The 10,505-nt window shown below is 57.8% G+C and overlaps 1 protein-coding gene across 1 annotated transcript in view; it reads left to right on the top strand.

Annotated features, from left to right (window-relative positions):
- Positions 1-10,328, top strand: part of NOS3 (nitric oxide synthase 3) — a gene marked incomplete at both ends in the record, with an annotated part of 28,087 nt that extends 17,759 nt beyond the window's left edge. Inside the window, 13 exons of the mRNA XM_080701045.1 lie at positions 1,930-1,997; positions 2,321-2,437; positions 2,532-2,706; positions 5,666-5,798; positions 5,911-5,989; positions 6,155-6,342; positions 7,504-7,676; positions 7,929-8,139; positions 8,234-8,321; positions 8,726-8,847; positions 9,468-9,616; positions 9,854-10,048; positions 10,167-10,328. Coding sequence (XP_080557171.1) covers positions 1,930-1,997; positions 2,321-2,437; positions 2,532-2,706; positions 5,666-5,798; positions 5,911-5,989; positions 6,155-6,342; positions 7,504-7,676; positions 7,929-8,139; positions 8,234-8,321; positions 8,726-8,847; positions 9,468-9,616; positions 9,854-10,048; positions 10,167-10,328 — 1,860 coding nt within the window. The remainder of the gene's footprint in view (positions 1-1,929; positions 1,998-2,320; positions 2,438-2,531; positions 2,707-5,665; positions 5,799-5,910; positions 5,990-6,154; positions 6,343-7,503; positions 7,677-7,928; positions 8,140-8,233; positions 8,322-8,725; positions 8,848-9,467; positions 9,617-9,853; positions 10,049-10,166) is intronic.
- Between the last annotated feature and the right edge of the window lie 177 nt (positions 10,329-10,505).

Below are 10,505 nucleotides of genomic sequence, written 5' to 3' on the forward strand. Positions count from 1 at the left end.
GCTGAGGCTGGCTTTGAACTCATGCGATCCTCCTGTCTCGGCCTCCCAAGCGCGGGGATTACAAGCGTGCACCACCACACCCGGCCCTCACCCCCTTTTAAACAGGGTCTCACAAAGTGGCTGAGGGTGTCGCTAAATTGGCCCGGAACCTGCCATCCTCCTGCCTTGTCTCCCAAGTATTGGGATTACAGGTGTGCACTGCCACTCCTGGCTTCAATTTCTGACTTTTTATCTTATGATAGTTGATAGCAGTATGCATTCATTAGGAATTATATTTCAAACCTAGAATTCATTTATTTATTTTTGTGGTACTAGGGACTGAACCAAAAAGGCATTCTACCTCCAAGCTACATCCCCAGTCCTATTTTATTTTACTCTCTTTTTTTTGGTGTGTGTGTGTGTGTGTGTGTGTGTGTGTGTGTGTGTGTGTGTGTGTTGCAGGGAATGAAACCCAGGGGCTTTCTACCTCCGGGCTATACTCCCAGACCTATTTTATATTTCATTTGGAAACAGGGTCTCACTAAGTTGCTGAGAGCCTCACTCAGTAGCTGAGGCTGGCTTCAAACCTGCACGATCCTCCTGTCTCAGCCTCCCGAGTACTGAGATTAAAATCATGCGCCACCACACCCGGCTTTTAGTTTTCATTTTGAAATAGGGTCTTGCTAAGTTGCAGAGGGCCTCGCTAAGTTGCTGAGGCTGGCCGCAAATCTGTGAGCCTCCTGTCTCAGCCTCCTAAGGATTTCAAGTGTGCGCCACCTGGCCTGGCTCAAATCTAGAATTGATCTCTTTGCCCAGGCTAGAGATGTGTGACTGGAGCCTCTCTCAAGCCACAGTCAGCTCCAGGTCACACGGGAGTTAAACAAGGGCCACCTCACTGTGCTGTGCTGGATAAGACACGCAGCGGCCTAGGTAGGGCTTTGGGGTTTGTTTCTTTGATTTTGTTTCTTTGATTTGGTGGTTTTGTTACAGTGCTAAGGACTGAACCCAGGGATGCTCTTTTTTTTTTTCTTTTTTTTTTTTTTTTTTGGTGGTACTGGGGTTCCTGGAAGCCCTTCTACCTCTGGGCTACACTCCCAGACCTATTTTTACATTTTTTTATTTGGAAACAGGGTCTCCTAAGCCAGCGCGCGCAACTGGCTTCGAACCTGCATGATCCTCCTGTCTCTGCCTCCCAAGCGCGGGGATTACAAGCGTGCGTCACCACGCCCGGCCACAGCTAGGTAGTTTCTACCCATCAGCACGGTGCACACACCAGGGAGGTAAAGCTGGAGGATAGTCTTTCTCATATTATTTCACACCTTTCTGTAGTGTAATTTTGCAAAAAGCCAAGCCTCTTTTGACAGTTTTCAAAACAAAAATTATTAGTTACTAATAAAGAATAAGGACCAACCAGTACAGTTTTCAGTCTCTGTATCATTTGACAGTATAAAACATGACTAACCCACCGGGCATGGTGGCTCACACTTGTAATCCCAGCATTCAGGAGGCTGAGACCGGAGGATCGTGGTTCCAGGACAGCCTCAGCTACTTAGTGACGCCCTTTGCAACTCAATGAAACCCTTTTCAAAATAAAGAATAAAAAATAGGGCTGGGGGTGTCACTCGGAGGTAGAAAGCCCCTGGGTTCCATCCCCAGCACAGAAAAAAAAAAAAAAAAAAAAAACTAATCCAGGCATGGTGGCGCACGCTTGTAATCCCCGCGCTTGGGAGGCTGAGACAGGAGGATCACACAGGTTAGAAACCAGCCTCAGCTACTTAGTGAGGCTCTCAGCAACTTAGTGAGACCCTGTTTCCAAATAAAATATAAATGGGTCTGGGAGTATAGCCCAGAGGTAGAAAGCCTCTGGGTTCCACCCCCAGTACCACCAAAAAATAAAAAAATAAAAATAAAATAAAAACTAATCATGGTGTGACCCCCTTCCTTGGGCAGAGCTTCGCTGCGGCCCTGATGGAGATGTCCGGCCCCTACAACAGCTCCCCTCGGCCAGAGCAGCACAAGTGAGTGGACGTGGCAGCTGGGGGGCAGTGGAGCACCCACCCCGCCCTGAGCCCCAAGTCCTTCCCGACAAGCTGGAGCCCTGGGTGCCATCTCCTCCTTCCCCAGGGACCTGCCCACTCGGGGGTTCCAGGACTTGGAGAGGCTGGGGAGTCCTGAGGCCTCCTCCACAGGAGGGGAGGCACAGCAGAACCCCCACAGCCTCACCCAAAGGCAGGGGTCCATCCTGCCCCAGGGGCGGGAGCCCTAATGCTGTCCCCTAATGCCAGGCCTACGCGGGTCCCCAGTCCGCTGTAACACTCGGGTGTCCGTCTTCTCTCGCCAGGAGTTACAAAATCCGCTTCAACAGTGTGTCCTGCTCAGACCCGCTGGTGTCGTCCTGGCGGCGGAAGAGGAAGGAGTGCAGTAACACGGACAGCGCGGGGGCCCTGGGCACCCTCAGGTTGGGGGCCGCGCCGGGGGTGCGCAGGGGCCAGGCTGCTGGGGCCGCCCTGGGCTGGCCCGGGGCGCTCCGCTCACGGTTCCCTGCGCCCCAGGTTCTGCGTGTTCGGGCTGGGCTCCCGGGCGTACCCCCACTTCTGTGCCTTTGCGCGGGCGGTGGACACGCGGCTGGAGGAGCTGGGTGGAGAGCGGCTCCTGCAGCTGGGCCAGGGCGACGAGCTGTGCGGCCAGGAGGAGGCCTTCCGCGGCTGGGCCCAGGCCGCCTTCCAGGTGAGCCCCTGGGGCCCCAGATGTGAGTCTCCCGGCCTGCGTGGGCTGCTCCGTCCCTCGCAGGGACCACCGGGACTGCAGTATTGCAGTTTGTATCTGGAAGATAGAATGCCAGGAAGTCACCGGGCGTCAGACAGGGCCTGGCCGAGAGGGATGACCTGGCCAGGGGAGGCTCCCAGGAACTGGACTTTTCCGGAGCCCGCGCTGCCTATCTGGGAATGGTGCCTGGAGCAGAGCAGCGGCTGGTTCTCCCAGTACTGACGCTGCCCAGGGCAGGCCGCCCCGGCATCTGTGCATCTGGAGCTCAGAGCTGAAGGCAGCTGTGGGTCCAGAGCCAGGGAAGGGGCGGGGGGGGGGGGAGGGCTTGCTGGGAAGGGGAGGCAAGCTGGAGAAGCAGGCCCAGAGGGGGGAGAGGGGACGAGAACGACTTAGAGGATAAAGGTAAAGGGAGTAGGGCAAGCCCATACACTTACTGTTTTTATTTAATATTTATTTATTGGACCCAGGGGCACTCTCCCACTGTAGTACATCCCCAACTCTTTTTGTTTGGGTTTTTTTTTCTATTTTTTGTTTTTGTTTTTTGGTACTCGGTATTGAACCCAGGGTATTCTACCTCTAAGCTAAACCTCCAGTCTTTTTTTAAATAGGGTCTCCCTGTGTTGCCGAAGCTGGCCTCACACCTGCAATCCTCTTGTCTTAGCCTCCCCAGTACTAGGATTGCAGGTGCCTGCCGCCACACCCAGCTCACATCCCCAACTCTCTACTTACTTACTTGTGGTGCTAGGGCTTGAACTCGGGAGCATTCTGCCTCTGACCTATACCTCCATCCCTTTTTATGTTTTACTTTTTTCAGTACTGGGGATTGAATCCAGGGGGTTTCTACCTCTGAGCTTTACCCCCAGCCCTAATTTTTATTCTTTATTTGGAAATAGGGTCTTGCAGGTTAATGAGTCTCACTACTTGCTGAGACTGTCCCTGACTCTGCAGAATCCTCCTGTCTCCACCTCCCAAGTACAAGGACTAAGAGCATCACACCAGCTCAGCCCTTTTTATAATCTCTTTTATAAAGATCTCAGCTAGGTCACTGAGAGTCTCACTACTTGCTGAGGCTGGCCTTGAACCTGCGATCTCCCATCTCAGCCTCCCAAGTACTGGGATTACAGGCATGCACCATCACGTCCTGCTCCCTGTTCTTTTTTTTTTTTTTTTTTTTTTTTTTTTTTTTTTTGCGGGTCTGGGGGTGAAACCCAGGGGCATTTGACTTCCGAGCCACACCCCCTGCCCTATTTTTATTCCTTATTTTGAAACAGGGTCTCACTGAGCTGTGGAGGCCCAATTCTTTATTTTTATTTTTATTATTATAAGACAGGGTCTCACTTGGTTGCTGAGGCTGAGCAAGAACTTGCAACTGTCTTGTCTCGGCCTCCCGCGCAACACAACCTCGGGTTTGGGAGATCTGACTTTGGTGGGGGAACCATTGGCGTATCTGAGAGGCAGGAAGACTGGCCTCACGGGGCCAGTAGCAGTAGGGATAGGAAGGAAGGGAGGGAGCGAAGGAAGGAAGGAAGAGATATAAGACTGTACACACCACCAGGGGAACAGCAACAAAACCTGGTGATGGGCTCAGCCAATCACAGGCATGCCCCGGATCTCAAGGCTGGGGCCTGCCAAGCAGCTGGCCAGAACTGCACTTGATCAGAAACAGAGAGATAAGCCGGGCATGGTGGCGCATGCTCCGAATCCCAGTACTTGGGAGGCTGAAGTAGAACCTGCAGGTTCAAGGCCAGCCTCAGCCACCTAGTGAGGCCCTCTGCAACTTAGTGAGACTGTTTCAAAATAAAGAATAAAAAACAAGGCTGGGGGTGTAGCTCAGAGGTAGAATGCCCCTGGGTTCCATTCCCAGTACCAAAAATAAATAAAAGAAACAGAGAGTTAGAACATTCACCCTCCATCCTGCCCCTCCACAGTAAAGCAGCACTATTACCTGCACATGCTGAGCTAAGGGGTTTCCATAAAGTCTCACCTAAGCTTCACTAGAACCGTATGAGTTGCTAGATGAGGAAACTGAGGCATGTAAGATCTAAGTGCAGGAGTGAGAATTCAAACGCATCCAGGTGCCGCGGCACACACCTACGGCCCCAGTGCTTGGAACAGTGAGACTGGAGGAACCATGCAGGTTTGAGACCAGCCTCAACATCCCAGCAAGATACTGTTTCAAAACAAAATATAAACCGGGCATGGCCCACGCTTATAATCCCAGTACTTGGGAGGCTGAGACAGAGGATCGCAGGTTAGCAACCAGCCTCAGCAGCTTAATGAGGCTCAGAGCAACTTAGTGAGACCCTGTTTCCAAATAAAATATAAAATAGGGATGGAGGTGTAGCTCGGAGGTAGAAGACTACTGGGTTCCATCCCAATTACTGCAAAAAAAAAAAAAATACATAACAAGGGCTGGGAGCCGGGTGTGGTGGTGCACACTTGTAATCCCAGCATTCTTCAGCTGCTTAGTGAGACCCTAAAATAGGGCTGGGGTTGCAGCTCGGAGGTAGAATAAATGTCTCTGAGTTTGATCCCCAGTGCCCCCCTACACACACACACACACACACACACACACACACACACACACACAGATCAGATGCAGGTCTGAGACCCCGCTGTCTTCACTAAGCCACTATATGCCGAGCGCTGTGCTCCCTGGGCTACGGGACCAACATTTATTAGATACCTAATTAGCGCTGGGACAAGTCGCCATGCATAGAGGAGTCAGCAGGGTCCCCATGCAACCACCAGGACTTAGACCTGCAGGACAGGCCACCGTGAGCACGGCCCAGGCCTCAGCTGGGTGACCTCATCTTCCCTCTGCCTGGGGCACCCTGATTCCTATGCTCACCACGAAAGGCAGGAGGTTGTGGGGGACCCCACAGGAGCAGGTCCTCAGCCCTCGCCTGCCGGCCCTCAGGCCTCCTGTGAGACATTCTGCGTGGGAGAGGACGCCAAGGCCGCCGCCCGGGACATTTTCAGCCCCAAGCGCAGCTGGAAGCGCCAGCGGTACCGGCTGAGTGCCCAGGCCGAGGGCCTGCAGCTGCTGCCAGGTGCGCCCATCCCTCCCTGACCCAGCTGCGCTCTGCGGTCCCCAGGACTCCCTCCTCTCATTCTTGAGGGCCTCCCCCCACTCATCCTTGTTTCCGCCCACCCCCTCCCCAGGCCTGATGCACGTGCACAGGAGGAAGATGTTCCAGGCCAGGGTCCTCTCGGTGGAAAACCTGCAGAGCAGCAAATCCACGTGAGGGGAAGCGCCTCCCCCTCCTCCCCAGGCACTGGTCCTCCTCCTCCCACCTGGCGCTGCTCCCCCACCCTCCTCCCCAGGCACTGGTCCTCCTCCTCCCACCTGCTCCCCCAACATCGCCTTCTCGACCCCACCCCACGTCACTGCCCTTTCCACCCCCAGCCGGGCCACGATCCTGGTGCGCTTGGACACGGGCGGCCAGGAGGGGCTGCAGTACCAGCCGGGGGACCACATAGGCGTCTGCCCACCCAACCGGCCCGGCCTCGTGGAAGCGCTGCTGAGCCGCGTGGAGGACCCACCGCCACCCGGAGAGCCCGTGGCTGTGGAGCAGCTGGAGAAGGGCAGCCCCGGTGAGGGTCTGCGCCATCCCCCGCCCAGGACCCCCAGAGATCAGCCCGGCAGGGCTGCACTTCCCTTCACAGCCTGGCACTAGCTTGAAGCCAGCTGTACCACCCCTGCCAGTCTGGCCTTGCTGGATGGTCCACACAAAGCATGGGCTGCTTATCAGAACCGGCCCCGCGTGCCCCTAAAAGGTTGCCCCCTCCTTCTGGGCGCCCCAAAGCCTCCCCAGCAGTCTTGCTTGCTCTGTAGCTGGGACATCTTCTACTAAATCAATACCTAGAGAAGATGAAATGGGTGGAGCAGGGTGTGATGGTGCATGCCTGGATCCCAGTACTTGGGAAGCTGAGACAGGAGGATCACTGGTTTGAGGACAGCCTGAGCGTATAGCTCAGCAGCCCAGCAAGACCCTGATTCAAAACAAAAAGTCGTGCATAGTGGCGCACGCTTGTCATCCCAGCATTCAGGAGGCTGAGACAGGAGGATCGCGGTTCTCAGACAGCCTCAGCTACTTAGTGAGGCCCTTTCTGCAACTCAGTGAGACCCTGTTTCAAAATAAAAGATAAGAAATAGGGCTGGGGGTGTAGCTCAGAGGCAGAATGCCCCTGAGTTCCATCTCCAATACTGTAGTAATAATAATAATAATAATAATAATAATAATATAAATAAAATAAAACAGGGCTAGGGATATAGCTTGGAGGTAGAATGCCCAGCCTTGGTTCATACCCAATACTAAACACACAAAAAGATAAACTAGCCAGGCGTGGTGGCGCACGCTTGTAATCCCCGCGCTTGGGAGGCAGAGAGAGACAGGAGGATCACACAGGTTCGAAGCCAGCCGCACTGGCTTAAGAGACCCTGTTTTCAAATTTTAAAAAATATAAAAAATAGGTCTGGGAGTGTAGCCCAGAGGTAGAAGGGCTTCCAGAAACCCCAGTACCACCCAAAAATAATAATAATAAACTAGGTGGAGTGGCAGCAGAGGAGCCCAGCCCAGCCCCGTTAGTCCAGCAGCCCCCGGCCCCCAATAAACACAGAAGTGCCTGGACACACAGCTGGGCGCAGGTCTGCCAGGAAAGCACAGAGAGGCGGCGTCCGCCCCAGAAAGCAACTTCAGCTCCCACGGTGCGCTCCCGGGTGGGCCCCTTGTCACAGCTCCCGTGCACCCCCAGGTGGCCCTCCGCCCGGCTGGGTGCGGGACCCCCGGCTGCCCCCCTGCACGCTGCGCCAGGCTCTCACCTTCTTCCTGGACATCACCTCCCCGCCCAGCCCTCGCCTCCTCCGACTGCTCAGCACCCTGGCCGAAGAGTCCAGCCAACAGCAGGAGCTGGAGGCCCTCAGCCAGGTGGGGCCGCTGGGTGAGCCAGGAGCTGAACAGGAGGGGAGCTGGGCGGCGGCTGGGGGCGCCACGCGCGGTCCTCCGGGACTTTCTCCTGACGCTGTGCCTGCTCCAGGCTGAGCAGCTTGTCTCCAGCCTTAAGGAGACACTGGGCGGCCTAAATGGAGGAGAAACTAAGGGGGCTCAGCAGGGGGGCCAAAGAGGGAGGTCACCAGGCAGGACCACGGGGCTCCCAGCCCGCTGCATCCCACCCTGTAGGACCCCCGGCGCTACGAGGAGTGGAAGTGGTTCCGCTGCCCCACGCTGCTGGAGGTGCTGGAGCAGTTCCCGTCCGTGGCGCTGCCTGCACCCCTGCTCCTCACGCAGCTGCCCCTGCTTCAGCCCCGGTACTACTCTGTCAGCTCAGCACCCAGCGCCCACCCAGGGGAGATCCATCTCACCGTGGCCGTGTTGGCATACCGGACCCAGGGTGAGGCTGGGAACAGGGTGGGCCTCACCTCATCAGGCACTGGACGGCCTCGCCGGGCGGGCCCTCGCACTGGCCTCTCCTCCCTCTCCCCTAGATGGGCTCGGGCCCCTGCACTACGGAGTCTGCTCCACGTGGCTGAGCCAGCTCAAGGCGGGAGACCTTGTGCCCTGCTTCATCCGGGGGTAAAACAGGCCTGTGGGATGGGAAGGGGCTGGAGCGGAGGGTGTGGTCCAAGCAGAGGTGGAGAGAGCGTCACACAGGACAGGGGATGGAGGAGTCAGCTGGGGTGAGGACAGAGTCACCCAGGGTGTCGGAAGCACAGAGGACCCGCATAACAGGCCGGGGACAGGGCGTCATCCAGGCAGTTCAGAACTGTGGCTGAGCACCGGGCCTCACTAATTTGGACTTGGGTCCTGCCCTGAAACTAAAACTCCCAGTGACACAGCAGGCCCGGCCGGCCCTGTGGCTACATGAAGCAAGGCCTTGCGTGCCTACATCATTGGAGCAGCCTGTGTCAGAAGACATGGCACCTGGTACTGTGGCCCCCCAGACTCCAGCCTGATGAGTCTCTCTGCTCTCTGCTCAGGGCTCCCTGCTTCCGGCTGCCGCCGGACCCCAGCTTGCCCTGCATCCTGGTGGGCCCAGGCACCGGCATCGCCCCTTTCCGAGGATTCTGGCAAGAGCGGCTGCATGACATTGAGAGCAAAAGTAAGGCCAGGGCGGCGGCGGAGGGACAGAGGGTGCTACTGGGAGAGGTGGGGAGAGGGCAAGGCACTGGGGCCCAGGTGAACGGAAGCTATGGGACCACGGCAGGGTCTGAAGGCAAGGGCTGGGCCCTGCTTGGCTTCCTGGTGCCAGCACTAGTGGGTGTTGAACTGAATTAAGGTCAAAGGAAAGACTGGAAGGAACGGGTCTGGAACTCAGAAAACGACAGTAACGCCCCAGGTAGATCCTGAGCCGTGCGGACCGCTCCCGTGGGTGTGGGCAGACTGCTCAAGTTGAGGAGGGGGTGTCAGTCAAAAGGGGGCTAGATCTAACAGAGGGCTGAAGGTGCGGGGGACTCTGGGTTGGTGCAGGGGCCTGCAGTGTTAGGAGATGCCAAGGGCACTGGAGTTCCGAGTCAGAGACCAGTTCCAGCGCGGCTCTACCACCCGCCATCCAGTTTGTAAATCCGAGGTGCTGCAGGGTCTCCGCGAGAGCACCCTGTACTGCCCTAGAGGCCAAACAGCCAAGAGAACGGCTGCTTCCGACCAAAAGTCTGGGCAGTCGGCCTGGGCGAGGGAGGCCCCGGGGGCGAGGGGCTCTCCCAAGCCGCGCGTTGCTCGCAGGGCTGCAGCCGGCCCCCATGACTCTGGTGTTCGGCTGCCGATGCTCCCAACTCGACCATCTCTACCGCGACGAGGTGCGGGACGCCCAGCAGCGCGGAGTGTTTGGCCGAGTCCTCACCGCCTTTTCCCGGGAACCCGACAGCCCCAAGGTGCGGGACCCCAGGGCGCGGAGCGAAGGGCCGCCAGCGAGCTCCAGGGGCGCGCGGGTCCAGGCCCGGCCCCCCACCTCCCAGGGCTCGGCCCCTCCCACTCGGCCCCGCCCCGAGCCCTTGAGGACACGCCCATCTCCGCCCAAGCCCCGCCCCGGACCGCCCCTGGACGCGGCCCCTCCTGGCCCACGCGGGGGCTTTCAGCCGAGCCCCCTCCCTCGCCCCGCCCCTCCTCAGACCTACGTGCAAGACCTCCTGAAGACGGAGCTGGCTTCCGAGGTGCACCGCGTGCTCTGCCTCGAGCGGGGCCACATGTTTGTCTGCGGCGATGTCACCATGGCAACCAGCGTCCTGCAGACGGTGCAGCGAATCCTGGCCACCGAGGGCGACATGGAGCTGGACGAGGCGGGCGACGTCATCGGCGTGCTGCGGGTGAGCGGGGCGGGGCCTGGGGCGGGACCGGGGCGGGGCCTTGGTGGGCGGTTCTTGGGGCGGGGCGGAGCCTTGAGTTCTGGTTTCGATCCATCCCCCCCCCCCCCCCGACCCGCAGGATCAGCAACGCTACCACGAGGACATTTTCGGGCTCACACTGCGCACCCAGGAGGTGACAAGCCGCATACGCACCCAGAGCTTCTCCTTACAGGAGCGGCAGCTGCGGAGCGCAGTGCCCTGGGCCTTTGACCTGCCGGGCCCAGACCCCCTGGGCTCCTGACAGCCCTCAGGCTCTCCACTCCAAGTCCCAGAGAGGGGCTGCCGCATTTGTGTCCGCTGACCAGGGCCACCACCTCTCTCTCTCCCTCCCCTCTCCAGATGCCTTCCAGAGTCTGTTGCGAAGCTGCAGAGGTCCAGCTTCATTTCCTGGGACTGAGCAAATGTCTCTTCTCTCCAG

The sequence above is a fragment of the Muscardinus avellanarius genome (genome assembly GCF_963383645.1).
Source record: "Muscardinus avellanarius genome assembly, chromosome: 9".
In the NCBI taxonomy this organism is placed as follows: domain Eukaryota; kingdom Metazoa; phylum Chordata; class Mammalia; order Rodentia; family Gliridae; genus Muscardinus; species Muscardinus avellanarius.